Source organism: Budorcas taxicolor, chromosome 11, assembly GCF_023091745.1.
Source record: "Budorcas taxicolor isolate Tak-1 chromosome 11, Takin1.1, whole genome shotgun sequence".
NCBI lineage: Eukaryota > Metazoa > Chordata > Mammalia > Artiodactyla > Bovidae > Budorcas > Budorcas taxicolor.
Genome location: NC_068920.1, coordinates 55175819 through 55191864, shown reverse-complemented (window position 1 = coordinate 55191864; position 16046 = coordinate 55175819). Strand labels below are relative to the sequence as shown.

At 36.3% G+C, this 16046-nt stretch overlaps 1 protein-coding gene across 1 annotated transcript in view; it reads left to right on the top strand.

Annotated features, from left to right (window-relative positions):
* The window catches only part of COL21A1 (collagen type XXI alpha 1 chain), a 169406-nt gene that overhangs the window by 141604 nt on the left and 11756 nt on the right, over positions 1-16046 (top strand). Inside the window, exons 17-22 of the mRNA XM_052648985.1 lie at positions 4921-4965; positions 7130-7183; positions 8784-8837; positions 11972-12025; positions 13610-13681; positions 15755-15790. Coding sequence (XP_052504945.1) covers positions 4921-4965; positions 7130-7183; positions 8784-8837; positions 11972-12025; positions 13610-13681; positions 15755-15790 — 315 coding nt within the window. The remainder of the gene's footprint in view (positions 1-4920; positions 4966-7129; positions 7184-8783; positions 8838-11971; positions 12026-13609; positions 13682-15754; positions 15791-16046) is intronic.

The window sequence follows — 16046 nt, the reverse complement described above, 5'->3', positions numbered from 1 at the left end:
TCTCCTTCTCATATGACCCAGGAGCTTTTCAAGTTGCTGCATCTGTCCTGGGACTTGGAGCAAGTGTAACCCCACTGGTTTTCAAAGCTAAATGTTATGGAGCTCATCTTCCCAGTGTAGGGCCTCAGTCTGGGAATCCTGACATGGGGCTCACACGTCTCACTCCTCAGGGGGCACTTCTCCAGCTGTGATACCCCTCCCACTGGTGGGTCTTCACACTGGGGATGAGAATTATAACCAGATTGCTTCTCTGCCCCTGTGTAGCCTTTTCCTTTTGTCCTGAATTGTAGAAAATCTGTCTTGCTAGTCTTCAAGTTGTTCTCAGAGATGATTATTCCCTATGCAGTTGTGATTTGGTGTGTCCATGAGAGGGGATGAGCTCAGGATCGTTCTAATCTTCCATCTTGATCTGGAGCCTCATTATAGTATTTTTCTGCAGTCAGAATCAGCCAAACATGAAAAGGCAAGGTTAGTGAATGAGCGGCAATGCTAACCTGTTGGTGCCCCCTAGTGGTAAGCCTTAGATTGCCAGAGTCATCTCGAACACTGAACTTTGGGGAATGAGGTAGAGGAAGGCAAGGTGGGAAGATGTTGAAAAAGAAGAAAGAACGAGGGAAAAAAAAAGTCCTCAAAATGAAGGAAAACAAAAATTGAGTCTTAGAAAAGAATTGACTTCATTTATTTTGCGACTTTCAGGAATGAGCTCTGAAAAGTGATGAAAATTTATTTTAGTCCCCGCTCTGAGCTGTGTGCTCTGTGCTTAGTTGCTCAGTCAAGTCTGACTCTTTGTGACCCCATGGACTGTAGCCCGCCAGGCTCCTCTGTTCAAGGGGATTCTCCAGGCAAGAATACTGGAGTGGGTTGCCATTTCCTACTCCAGGGGATCTTCCTGACCCAAGGATCAAACCCAGGTCTCCCACATTGCATGCAGATCCTCACCGTCTGAGCCACCCAGGAAGCTCAAGCTAAGTGCTGGTAAGAACTCACTGACATAATATACCAACCATACAGCTAAATTCTGTTATTTTTCATCATGTATAAGATGGGGACACTAAGATTCTAATTTAAATATCTGGCCTGGAATCAATCAGTATGAGATGAAGGTCTGACTGGCTCCAGAATCCAGACTTTCAACTGCTTCTATTCTGGCCTTTATTAACAATCATTTATAATGTCTGTAGCTAATAAGAATGATACTGTCAATATATGTGTTTTGTATTCATTGCATCTTTAGGAATGAGCAAATCACTTCTTGATATAATAGAAGAAAACTTTATATACTTCTAATATTTTGATAACTGTATGATAATAAATATCTGTAAAACTCTGTAGAAAGGTTACAGTTTTTGATTTAAAAATTCCACTAGTTGATTAGATTTGTTTTTGTACATTGAAATTATTGCATTACTTAACAGCAGATTTGATCCAAGAGTCAACAACCATACCACCTGGAATGCACCCAATCTAGTCAGAGTTGACCCGAGATGCTCTGACTTCAGGAGTTAAATATTCCATTGCATGTGGAAAAGTATAAAGTGATATCTTGTCTTTTCTAAGTAATGCATCATGGACATATTTCCTTCATTATGAAGTGGTCTCTAGGAAATAGGCACCAAACCCTTTATTCTAAATCATGCATTTCTATTTTTAATGACTTTTTTGTTATGCAGTAATGGTTTAATGGTTACAGAGAAGCTTCTAGAACATTTTTTCATGTCAGCATTCTTTCACCACAGCATTACACAGGATTTTCCATTTGATTTTCTGCTCTTCTTCAAGCCCAAACTGAAATAATAGAACTGGAGGAAACATGTTTCTTTATTCTCATCAAATAAAATTCTTGCTTCTGTCTTTACTTATACATGTTCACAGTAGCCTGAACCCAAAACCACACAGACTGAATATGAAATATAAAATAGTTTGCTTGGAAAAATATTTACCCTGTGAAGGAATTGTTACTAAATACTTTTGAATCTACAAACTGGTAACACTCAAATGGTTTTGAATAATATTTCTACTAATGTAAAATTGGCAAGGTTTAGTCAATTTCAGTGAACGTATTGGGAGACCCAGGGAAATATTGTCTAGGAGAATTTTATTAACTAATATAGCTCTGAGTGATTTCAGTTCTCATGAACCTCTCTCTCAACAGTTTTTTATTCTATGCATGCTTGTGGTATTATATTAGTTTTGCCAAGAATTGCTTTTATAAATTGTTTTACATTTTATTTTGAGTATTATATAGTATTATGTGTTTCGGTGGTATTTATGAAGTAAGTATTTAATAATTCTCGATACAGTTGAACTAGAAGATATTATGACTTCTTTAAATATCTTTGACTGAATGTATTCATGTTTGACTAATTTATGAAGACAGGAAATAGGCAAAGGAATCTATTTTTCTTAATCTGAAATCTCCCCAAATACTCTCAATATTAGATATTAGATATGAAATAATGTAAGATTTGTGGGTGTGTCCTAATATAGACCATGCTTAGTATTAGAATTATTTAGATCAAAGATATTGAATCAAATCCAGGGACTGATCTGGGTGGAATGGGGGCTCTTAAGATGTTCTAGGAGGTGAGGCCTGGGTGCTGCTCAGAGATGTTTGGGCATAGTTTTGTTTTTCCTTTAGAGTGAAAATGTAGCCTTGCTGACAGTGGGGTTGGCCGCAGAGACAGGAGTAACTAATAACTACTAATATAGATTGTGTGTGAGAGTTGGACTGTGAAGAAATCTGAGTGCCAAAGAATTGATGCCTTTGAACTGTGGTGTTGGAGAAGACTCTTGAGAGTCCCTTGGACTGCAAGGAGATCCAACCAGTCCATCCTAAAGGAGATCAGTCCTGGGATTTCTTTGGAAGGAATGATGCTGAAGTTGAAACTCCAGTACTTTGGCCACCTCATGCAAAGAGTTGACTCATTGGAAAAGACTCTGATGCTGGGAGGGATTGGGGGCAGGAGGAGAAGGGGACGACAGAGGGTGAGATGGCTGGATGGCATCACTGACTCGACGCACGTGAGTTTGAGTGAACTCCGGGAGTTGGTGATGGACAGGGAGGCCTGCCGTGCTGCAATTCATAGAGTCGCAAAGAGTTGGACATGACTGAACTGAACTGAACTGAAGAGCACAGAGATTTGAACAGGGATGAAACCTTAAGTAACAAAAGTTTCTATGCAGCACAAAATTCAGCTTCTCGGGTCTGATGGTATCAGGGCAATTGCAGGATCTCTTTAGGAATTCTTGGGCCCAAGCAACACAGCAGTGACACCCCTGCAGAACTCTGTAAGTCCACCTTGCATCTGATAAGAGTTTACAGGCAGATTCTACTTGAATTTTGTTTAAATTCAGACCTTCACCATTTTACTGAATTTGTGTGAGTGTGTATTTGAATAGGGTTTGGTTCTAGGTGATTTCATGCTGAAACATGGTCTGTTGAAGTGGACTTTGACTGCTTTGAGAGTATGCATTTTCTGCCTTAGAAACATGCAGTTCACATCACTCTATTTTCTTTATACTCATCACTCAATTATTTACTTTTGATTTCTCTTTAAAGTGCTAATGGGCATACTATGCCCATGTATTATAATGTTACTTTAAATTTTTATACTGTTTTATTTATTCTCTAGTTAGTATGTTTATAGAGACTTGTGTTTTCAACTAGCGTGTGAGCCCCTTGTTGATGGTCATCGCTCTCATACAACTTTTGTTCTCTGCAAAGGGTGAACTGAATTGAGCCAAATAGGATCAAACTGAATTCCACTTTATGGAATTTAAGTTTGGGTTTTAAAACTAGAACTGTGTGCTGTATCTTGCACCATCATTGTGGCTACCACATGGACAAGTGTTAATAGTTAAGATGTGACATCAGAACAATGGCAGATTCTCCCTGCAGTAGAAAATACTTGATTTCATTGCCCTGACTTATGGAGGACCACTGCTGTTCTTTGAAAGCCTTGAGGATGCAGAGGGCTTTCAGAGAAATACTGATGGTGCTCAATTTCCCTATTATCTTCCAAATTCCTTTTCTGGCCAGAGTCAATATATACCCATAAAAACAAATGTTAGTCATTTGTTCAATTGAAGTGTCATCAAGAAAGAAGCTAGGAAAATGGAAAGGGGCTAGGAAGAAATAAATTCTGATTGATACCATCACTGTTCAATAAATATGTGTGATAAATGATCACTCTGGTAAATGTCATCGAATGACAATAGAACTCCTTTCCTATCAATAAATGTGCTGGCATTATTCTTAAAGTTAGATAATTAGCATTAATTTTCTCTGAATCTTGCTAGAGAACTTGTACATTCGGGTTGAACCAGGTGAATGAAATCTCTTTCTCTCTTTGTGTCTCTCTACAAACTGCTCTGCTTATGCTCCACAATTTTCTTGGCAAGGAAATCATCAGGAGAAAGATAACTGTATCTTACATAAGGAGTTAAGTTCCTGGGTGTTTCAAGGCTCAGTTTGAAGGGAATTATTTAGTTTCATTAGTGTTTAGTTATGGTTCAGAAGCTGTGAGGCCTTTGGACCTGTTTTGTTGAATTTGAACTCCTATGATTTGACAGTCTTTTTGCATTAATCATTATAAGTAAAGCAAGAAAGTGTTCAAGTGAAATATCCTTCTTATTTTATCACTTATGTTGCTCTGAAAGAAGAGCCAAGGTTAATATCCTCATAGTTTCTTTTCTTAAGTCTATATTTAAAGCTATAAATATTAGTACATGTTTGTATAATATTAAATCCCATAAATTTTTTGTTTTCCAAAATTTGCTTCCTATAAATAGCAGTTTCATGCTGTCAAGAGCTATGCTTTGATTTGCATCATTTGCAAATTAAAGCTCCCATTTTGGCCTATTCTTCTTTAATTATACTATCCAAATTTCTTAAATTAAAAATCTACTCTTTCTTTTCAGGGCATCCCAGGATTTCCTGGAAACCAAGGATTAATGGGACAAAAAGTAAGTATGACTGAAAGTTGAAAGATTTGGGCCTGGGATCTGTTTATGAAAAGGGCAAAGTGGTGATATCTCTTCACATAGAATATATTTTGTCACATTTATGGCAATAGTTAATGGTTCAAATATGATTTAATTTTGGAAGCTATTATTTTGACCTTATAATTTTTTTTTGTTTGTTTTATACAGATAGTATAAATTTGAATTTATGCACATGCTTTCAATTTTACTTGGTTACTTTCTATCTTGTTCTCTTAGACCACCCTTTCAGGATAAGTTTTCTATTTCCTGAACTATGTCTTTAGAAATTCCTTTAGTACAAATACCTTGATTGTAAATGTTCAGTTTTTATTTAATTACTAATATCTTTATTTTACTCTTGTGTTTGAGAAAGGATTTTTGTAGGGTATACAATTCAAGGTTGATGATTATTTCTTCTTGATGCATTGAAGTTTTTCTACTATCATTTCCTGGCCTCCATGGTTAACTATGAAAAATCTGCTCTTGTTCTAATCACCATTCTTTTGCAAGTGATCTGTCCCTTCTTTTGGCATTATTCAAGGTATTTTATTTGTTTTTAGTGTTCTTAAGCTCAGTGCAGTGTGTCTCGATATGGATTTATCTGTATTCATCTTGGTGGGAATTCAGTTTCCTTCCTGGCTCTGTGTAGGTATTTCTGTTAACTCTGAATGGCCTGGCTGTTAATCTCCACGTTACTTCTCTTCCTTCTCCACTTTCTGCTCTTTCTAGCAAATCTAGTTAGAAATATCTCATTCCTTCTAATTTTGTCCTCTCCATCTCTAAATTGCTTACTTTCATATCCTTGATCCTTAAATTCTGGTCAATTTTTTGGTCATGTTTTTCAGTTTCTTTTCTATTCAGTTCTTCCTTTACTGTGTCTAACCTGCTGTTTAAACCATCAGTTGATACAAAAATATAAGCAATCATATTTTTCATTTCTAGAATTTCAAATTTTAATGACATCTTTTTATTCTTTTTTCTTAAAGTACAGCTGATTTACAGTGTTTTGTTAGTTTCAGGTATACAGCAAGGGCATTCAGTTTTATTTATATATACATATATATACATACATATATATATAACTGAATGACTTTTTGGATTCTTTTTCCTTATGTGACATGAAAGTTGCTGAGTTGTGTCCAACTCTTTGCAACCCCATGGACGATACAGTCCGTGGAAATCTCCAGGCCAGAACACTGGAGTGGGTAGCCTTTCCCTTCTCCAGGAGATCTTCCCAACCCAGAGATCAAACCCAGGTCTCCCACATTGCAGGCAGATTCTTTACAAGCTGAGCCACCAGGGAAATATTGAATATAGTTCTTTGTGCTAATAGCATTTTCTTTATTCTTCATAGCCTCTTGTTCTCTTTTCAGTCTTAATAGTCTTTGATGGTTCTGTTCTTTCATTTGTAAAGATTTCAGAGAATAGCTCTGAATTCAGTTTCTAGCCATTCTAACATCTGCAGTTCACTGTCACTACTCTTTCTTCTCAGTCTTGCGGTTTTCCACTTCCCTTGTCTTGATTGTTGATTCTGAGCTCATTGCTTCATCCTAACAGGCAGGCATCCTCTCAGCCTACCTGAAGTGTGGGAAGCCTAGCTGCCTCCTGCTGGGAGGCCTGTGTGCCACTGTAGCTGCCTTTGAGTCTTAAGCCGTTGTAGGTGTTCAGCTGCCTAGTGTTCAGCTTCCTGAAAGCTGAGCATGTGCCCTCAACCCCCAGCCCTCTTGTTTCCTGCATCTCTGTCTCTAATGATGTTTCTGCAGAGTTCCAGATCTTCATAATTATAGTTGTAATCAAGAATATTTTTTATTAAAATAAAGGATCTTTGACGACTTCCCCTACTTCTCATAAGATTAGCACTCTCAAAGACGATGAGGGCTTTTGTTCTTGATTCAGAGAAACTCTTGGAGCATAAGGTCAACATTCAATCCCCAAAGCTGACATCTAAATGCTATGATATGCTCACTTATGTCCCAGTCTGTGACACCATGGACTATAGCCTGTCAGGCTCTTTTGTCCATGGAATTTTCCAGGCAAGAATACTGGAGTAGGTTCCCATTTCCTTCTCCAGAATGCTTTGTTAGGAAATTCCTAATGATGAATTGATCATTTGCAATTTTAAACTTTATCTGCATTTGATTTTTAGGGAGATATTGGGCCTCCAGGACCGCTAGGGAAGAAAGGAGCTCCAGGAATACCTGTAAGTTAGTGTCATTCTTTGGGGTGTGAAATAGTGTTGCTATGTATCCAGAGTTCTCATTCTGAACCTCACACAATGCAGGTTTTCAGGAATGAGACGCACAGGCTCCACAACTGCCATCCATTTGTATGGAAAAGATTTTGTCCATTTTTATAGAGGAGAATAGATTTCTTCAGCTTCTCAAAAAGTTGGCTATCTAAGAAAAGATCAAGAACTCTTACTGTAGCTAAACCAGAAAATAAATTCTCCAGCTCTTTATTTAAAAAAACAAAAACAAAAAAACTGAGCACTATGAAAAGGTCTAAAAATAAATATTCTTTTTTATTTTTTAGATAATTTACAAATTTATGCAAATAAGGAAGAATACATTCAGAACATTGTATAGGAAGATCCTAAATTAGTGAGAAAATAATTTTGGAAGTTTTGGGAGTAAAGGGACATATGAGTTTGCTACTAAAAGTTATGAAAATCCTATGGTATATAAGACTCCATAAAAAATTTCTGAAAGTCATTACTAAAAGTAATTTGGATTTTAACCTATAAATCAAATTGCCTGTAATAGCTTTTACTTTGAGTAAAAAATATCTGATAGTTTCTGACTTTTCATTTAATTATTTAAGTTTAAAAAGCAGGTATTTATCTTGTGAAAAGATTTGATAAAATTATGGTGAAAGATTTGAATGGAATATTCTTCCTCTATCTCCATCATCATGACCAAATTATTTTTTCATTGAAATATTAAACTTAATTATTTACTAGTATTTAAGTTAGCCTCCAGAAAATGAAAGTATTGAATAGAACTTCATTGAACTTCAAAAATAAGTATATTTAATATTTCTAATATTTGAAACACGGTGCTATGAGTAGTATATTTTACATTTTATAGTTGTGATAACAGCCTAAATTGATAGCAAAGCATAGCAGTGATGACATGGTATTTTCAGTGTGACTACATTGAGATTCCATTTTCTGATAATGCTAACTGAATATTTTTGCTTATCATATTTTCCTTTCTATGATAAAGAGAAAACAAATGTTTTTAATATATATAATAGTATATAAGTTGAATGTAAATTAAATTAGTTCCTTGTTGCTAGAGTAGTTATTCGGTGTTTTATTTTGAATCATATGATTAGTAAAAATATGGCCATTTATAACTTACAGATTATTATATTCAGAGAATTTATTAGATTTTAACACTTTAAAAACGTTATTCAAGAAAATAAAACATGTAAGTAAAATTGGCCAAAATAATATCTAGGGAGAAATTTAAATGTTGGTCACCATGAGAAAAGGAAGAAAGTGAGAGTGCTGGAAAAATAAACTTTTCTTTACAGTTGTTTTTTACTAGCTTTCCAGTAATTTTTGCTATTGGTAGGTGATTTAAGCAACCAGTTATAAGGGCTTTGCTGGCCTTCATGTTATCTTGCATAACTTGATTCTTTATTCTCTTTATTTGGTTGTATGAAGGGAAGTTTCTCATATATTGCATTACACGTTAGTGGATTAATTATTATGGGACTGTATAACTTGAAAATTGATTGACTGCTTTTTAATATTCTTCTCTAAATTGCTGTTGCAATTCCCACTTAAAATGTAGGGTTTGATGGGAACCGATGGCTCACCAGGTCAGCCTGGAGCCCCAGGATCTAAGGTAAAGAAAATGAAATTAACAAGACTGAGGACTCTGTGCAAAATGACTATTGATGTACTTCAGTCAGAGTTTTCACAACACTGATGTTATTTTGAATGTGGTGTGAATCTATAAACAAGCACTTGGAGGAATGAAGTCTTAGGTGAAACCAAGCATGTAAAGCACGGTAGTGTGAAGCAGCCCTAGTTTAAGCTGGGAGGAGTCCCGGATCCTCGTGACAGCCCTCTAGCCTCACTGCTAGCCCCGGCGCACTGAGCAACACCCAGAATTCTAAGGAACCAGTGCTCAAGCCACTATCTAGAGCCTCTCTAGTGATGAGGGAGGTAACTTTTCCAACTTTCAAGGCCTTCTTTGGTATATTATTTTGTGGAATATATGTGGAATTTTTATTTTTAAGATGCCTTATAATGAGTTTTATTAGGTGTTTCCTCCCTCAGGACTGGGTGTAAGTTGGCATATTCTCTTAACTTCCACATTTTAAAAAAGTAAGGCAAGCTTGACACATATACTGAGATTTCAGGTGATGCTGTTTGTTTAAGTTAGAACTGAAATTCTTTGAGTTTCCTGGTTCATCTATTTTCTAGGTGTACATAGTCAGGTGCTAAGAGAATTTCTTTTTTTCTTGGCTTATTAGAGGATCAGATTGGGTAGATTCTGGCTTGACTTAAGAAACTATTCTTGACTATTTTAATGAGTAGATTATAGGATAACTTTCTGAAAGAAAGTGATGGAATCTGGTCTTTTGAAAGCATTCATCCTTGAACTAGACTAGGGAAATAGATCCTGGCATACAACATGAGTAGATGGCCTAATCTATTCTACTTTTAATTTCTAAATTACCTAGAGAAAGAGATGGGATAAAATGTCAGTGAGTTAGGGAAAGTAGCTGCCCTGTTACTAGGGGTGAATTCTGAGGGTCCTTGGAACACTGTGGACCCTAGCAGTAGTAAGTGTGCACCCACCAAATGGGCCTTCTCCATCATTTCTCAAGGTCATTTTGTAAGAAAAGTAGAGTATTTGTATGCTCCTTAAATAACTAGGGTACAATGGACTCTCCCGTGATTCTGGATGCTCTAATTCTTAAGAATTGCAGCCTGAGATTTTATCAGCTGTTTAAAATTAGCCACTTCCCATTGTTGGCTCACACTGAGCTGGAGGTCTGCTAAATCTGCTGGACTTTCCATAAAAGACTTTAAAGCAATGTATTTGTGGCATCCACCCCTTGGGCAGGTCTGCTGATATGGCTGGTGAGTCAAGTGATTCTAACATCCCAGTTTATTTTTACATAAATTACTATGAAGTTTGATTTCCCTCATCTTGTACAATTTTAAAAATAGATTCAAGATGTTAAAACAGATTTTTAGCATCTATTTTTGAACCTGTTTTGTTTCAAATAGACTCAAGATGTTAAAATTATACCTCTAAAATGAAATCTTTTCAGTGAAACGTTTGATTTCACTTCTTTTCATGCAGTGTATTAGCTCAGGTCTCAGAATGTTTTTCTGCCAAGGACCAGGTTGGACATGTTTTGGTCTTTGAGGGCCATACAGCTTCTGATGCGGTCACTCATCCCTGCTCTTAGAATGTAGAAGCAGCTGCTGTGTGGGTGTACCGGTGTTCCTTTATTTATAAAAATAAACTTTACAACTTTATTTATAAAAACAGGCTTTGGGCTGACTTAGCCCATAGGTCGTAGCTTACCTGCCTCTGTATCAGGAGTCCCCAACCCCTGGGCCTTGGTACCGGCCTATTAGGGACTGGGCCACGCAGCAGGAGGTGAGGGGTGGGGCAGCAATGAAGCTTCATCCGCTGCTCCCCATCACTCCCCATCACTTGTGTTACCACCTGGACCATCCCCTGCCCAGTCTGTGGAAAACTTGTCTTCCCCGAAACCAGTCCCTGATGCCAAGAACTTTGGGGACTGCTGCTCTATATTACCGTATCCCTCTGGTTGTGTCAACTAATGTATTTGGGAACAGTGCCTACAATATCAACTGATATCAGGTCAACAGTAGGACAATGAAGCTGTTGCAAGCAAGGCAGCTATGATGCTGAGAGTCTGTGTAGATCTTTAGAGAACTTCCAATTTCCACTACAGTACTCATTTTTAGAATAGGTGTTGAACCACATGTAAGTCTTTTTTACCATACCAGATTCCAGTTTTGTAAAATGTTATGTAAATCACATCAAAGTACATTAACATAATCAAGTCATGTAGCTTTCAGCCAGTCCTGTCACCCCTGTGAGTTTCAGCTTAACCATTTATAAAATTAGAAATTTTAAGGAACCATGATGCTATGGTATAATCATGCTGTTAACGTGACAAATGCTTTAATTAAGTGCAAATATTATGTTTGTGTGGTTCTCAACATGAGCTGAGAATGAAGGTGGTTCTCTTTTCTGATCACACCCGCCCTGACTCTGGGTGGTCATCACCCCCCTCTCCTAGGTGTCACACCAACCTCTTTAATAACAGGGTTTTGCCAGACACGGACCGGGCTATGATTTCAGGTGTCAGAGCATATTTGAAAGACAGAACCACCTCTGACAATCTCTCCTGATGAACCAGGAGGCGAGTTGTCTCTTTTTATAACCAGTCCTGTTTTCCTATCTTACATGCCTTGCTCTAACAACTTGGTCTTACTTTCCAAGTGTCTGTTAGCAAAGACTGTACTGGAATTCTGAAAAAGCATGCAAACTAAATGTTATCTGATGCATGTTTCTTCCAAAAGCCACTCAAAAGTGCATTTGAGGCTAATTTTCTTTCCTTAAGTTACATACTGAAAATGAGCTCTACAGAGAAAGTGAAACAGGGAAGGATGATTTCCAGCCTAGAGGATGCTATTAAGATACATGAATCTGGCCTCTGCAACACAGACCTAGCTGATTAGGGCTGGTCCCTAAAGATTTTTTTACTTGGAGCTACCAGCTTCAAACAGGCTCATTGAAGACTTTATAAATATGCAGACTCACTTCCTTGTTTAAAATAGTTTTTCTTAAGAAGATCTAACATATAGATTCTATTTTTCAAACAACTGGAAAGTTGAAACTGTAAAAATTGTTTAAAATATGTTCCTTTAAATGTCTGGTGACATTTAAATTCAAAATTTAAAATAATTTTGATGCATTGACAGGGAAATAAAGGTGAACCCGGACTTCAAGGGCTGCCTGGGGCTTCTGGGCTCAAGGTAATTCATTGTGTTTTGATGTATTTAGAAATGTTTTCAAAGTATGCGGTCCTCTCATTTTTGGGTGAGATTAACAGTTGTATTAAGAAAAGATATGTGAAATGAAGGATGAAATTAACGTACCTGAAAGCCAGTGGTGAATGTGGGTCAATTTCATTTCTGTGTTTTGGATATTTTATCATAGTTTGGGTAATAAAGGCATGACATATACCTTGGTTTTTCTAGAATTGGTAAAAGTTGGTGAATATCCTCTCTGGTGCAGAGAATATCACTCTCTTCTGTGGCTGAGCATGAGTGTGTGTGTGTGTGTCTCCCAGGGTGGTTCTGTTCCTTGGTTGATGATTGATGGGACTTTATCTTCAGTTTGGGAGTCACAAATGCCTTACCAGTTTCCTCCAAACCAAATAGTTGATGTCAGTCATTTTAAATTCTTTTCTAGCCTTCAAAAATCTAGAGTCATATTCAACAACTCACAGTAAGCAAAGAGAACAGAACTTAGTTTCCACAAAAGAGAGTCATTTTTAGTTAATGTGACAAGAGTTTAGGACTAACGGTAAAACAAACAAAGAAAAACCGAAACACCATGAAGCATGTTTAGGAGTGCATCCTATCTCTTAAAATTTTAACCTAAATGTTGTTGAGGCATCGTCATTATATACTTTCACATTGTAAGTATTTCTTATTTAAGGCATTTAAAAGAAAGGAAATAACACCTATGACATGATAGGGAGTAGAAAATTCAGTTAAGATAATACAGAATATTCTTTGCTGTGAAAACAGCTCAAGAATTTATGTTTAAGGAAATAATTTTCCAGATGTATAAAGTAAAAATCATAAATGTGTATATTTAATGATAAGAATGTTCACCCCAATATTGTTTATAAAAATGGTGAAAATGAGTGTTTGGCAGTAGGAATTTTATTAAATATGGTAAATCAATACAACTGAATGATGTTCTATAGTTAAAAAAAATTTAAAACATAATGGTATATTAAAAATTTTAATATTAATATATTTTGAAGTAAATAATTTATTATAAAATTATGTAAACATGGCACATTTTAGTAACTAAGTTGCCTATATGTTTATGAGAGGTAGAGGGAAAATATATAACCAAATAAAAATATTGGGTAATGAAATTTTTAATAATTTTATTGCTTCTTTTTATTACCAGTTTTGTAACAATGCATTTTTTAAAGGAGGATTTATGAGAAAAAGCAATTTCAAGGATGAAGAGAAAATATTAGTAAATGCAAAGAGAGATACCCATGTTCATTATTTTCACTGCTTAATTTTTTATTGTTGAAGTTATAAATATAAGAAAAATACCAACTATTTATGAAGGTTTCAAATATCATATGCTCTCAGAATTTCTTAACTAGAAAAGATAGGAAGAAACATAAAAAATTTTATTAGGACATCCGTGGACTTTTCACTCTTTACTAGTTCTATAATAATAACTCGGAATGTTCATAAAATTTTTAGCTATCAGTTTTAAATTTGAGATGTATGTAGAGATACAAGCAGTGGGGCTGTTCACAAGCAGTGGGTCTGCGATGTTCATGTGATTTCTGTGTTATTTAGGGAGAGCCAGGAGCGGTGGGTCCCCCAGGAGAACCAGGATACCTGGGTTTGCCTGGAATTCAAGGGAAAAAGGTATGATTTTTAGGATACATAATTCAGTGTTAATCAGCTGTGAACATGTAGGTTTTTCTTTTGGGGGGGTAGCAGAGGAGGACCAATGATACGTTCAGCGGTGAGATGACCTACGTACTTGGCACACATGTAACGTGTTCAACCCCGTGCCAAGAGCTGTGGCCTCTTTCATGTCCCTGCATGGGTACTGTTTCCTGCGTGAGGACCTTGGAAAAGATAGATCAGAAAACATACAGTTAAGTAATATCCTGTAAATTCATATTGTTCAGTAGGAGAGTCGAGAATTGTTTAGGGAAAGTGTGACCGAGTCCAAGCTCACTCTGCTCTCCACTCGACAAGTCAGTAAATCCAAGAGATGAGGTTTGAGGCAAGGAAGAGACTTTAATCAGGGAGCCAGCTGACCAGGAAGTTGCAGATTAGTGCCCCAAAAGAACCTTCTTGTCAGGGCCTGGTTGCCAGGTTCTTTTACGGATCAGAGGTTGGGGGACGTGAGGAAACAAAGGAAAAAGACTATTCAGTCCTTGCAAGTATTCTATAGAATGGCAAGGCTCAGGTAGGGGGATGTATTAGTTTCACTTCCTGACAGTCTCCTTCACAGGTGGCTCAGGTTATTTCCCTCAGGCAGGCCATTGTGTATGCTAACAATAACAAAAAAGGGTTAAAGTCACAGAAGCAGATGCAGTGTAAATTTAAAACTAACCGTTCCAGGTTACTCAAATATTCAACTTGAGCCACTCTTAACCAAAGTGTGAATATCTTTCCCAAACTGAAGCAAAAGTCTGAAATGATAAAAATTACAACCAGAATTGCTTGACCATGATATTCTTTTCTCTGAAACAATTATATTACATAACAGTTCATCTAAAATTAATTTGAGTTTAAAATATAAGGCTTATATATTCACATAAAATATTTTGGTGAGATAAGATAGCATTCCCTTGGGTTCTCTCTCTATCCTATTAAATAAAAGAGCTCTGAGTTGTATCTGTGTAAATATTATTGTTGGCTTGAAGACTTTGAGCAAGAACTTAACTGGCTATCTGTCAGAGAAGTCCACACCCCTGAGTTAGTATCTAAACATTCAGGTTAGAAGTGACTGTACCAGTTTTGTTCTGTAAAGGGTACAAAGTCTTATGTCTCCATCTTTGTATCTCTTGCTGTTTCAAGTTTTGTATAATTTCATTTTTTCTATCCCTCATGTGTTATTTGCTTGGGCCCTAGGTTATTGTACCCAGAGCAATCTTTTTTGCTCTGATGAGTGGCAGTCAGCACTTGCTGACGCAGGGATGGTCCACACAGCAGTGATTAAGTGTTGGACTCTTAGTGGCTAGTATTTATTTAATACTATTGAGTATAGTATTTACTTACTAAATCCATGTGAATATATGTTTGGATTTAGAGAATTTCCTTGTTCAGAAACTTGTCAGTTAAACGAAAACCTGTGTTTTATTTGCTGTAAGCACAAAATTCTGTGTTTGGATAGCATGGCCCAAGTTCAACTTTGGGCAAATGCTTACCTTTCCTGATCTGTGTGTTAATTATAAGAGCAAAAACATTGAACTAGTTGGTTTCAAACATCTCTCCTGGCTGAGAAACTCCAGGAAACAATATTATGGTATATGACTTTTCCCCCAAAAGTTAATTTTTGAAGCATATATTTTCTAAATACCATTTCAACATTGTTTCATTGTTTCTTATAAATCTGTGACTACTGTTAGCTGAATAGTAAGAAGACTTTTCAGTTTGATTTCATAAAACAAGATTTATCAAGTCTTCTCTTTGTTTAACCTCAGATTGTCATCAATATGGAAAAGTTTTCTTCTTCCTTATAACAAAGAAATTGTAGTAAACTTTCTTTGGAATATAAGAGCACAAGAAAGTATTCATTTAGAACATCACTTTGACATAATGTGGTTTTACTCTCCTCCCAAATATTATGTTAGCTTCTGTATATAAGGCACTTGTGGAATTTGCATGAGACCATGTATTTTTCTTTGCTGAAGAAAAACATGTTTATTTGAAAGGTTACAGAATATATTATATTATGCTACATATAAAACTGCCTTTTTGCAGGGGGACAAAGGAAATCAAGGTGAAAGGGGCATTCAGGTATGTTACTGGCTTTTTTTTGGTTTGCAATAAAGTCAGGACTTTATGCTTTATTCTTGTAATATCTGTTCATTTATATACTTTATGGTGTATTGGTTTCCCCAGATGATTTGACATGACTTATAGCACAAATAAATTTGATAAGACACTATTCACTCTACATATGAAACATATTCAAACTAATAAAAAGAAGGAGAATTATACCAGAAAATTAGATCAGGCTGAAGAAATCTAGGGTGATTTAGGACATTTGGTT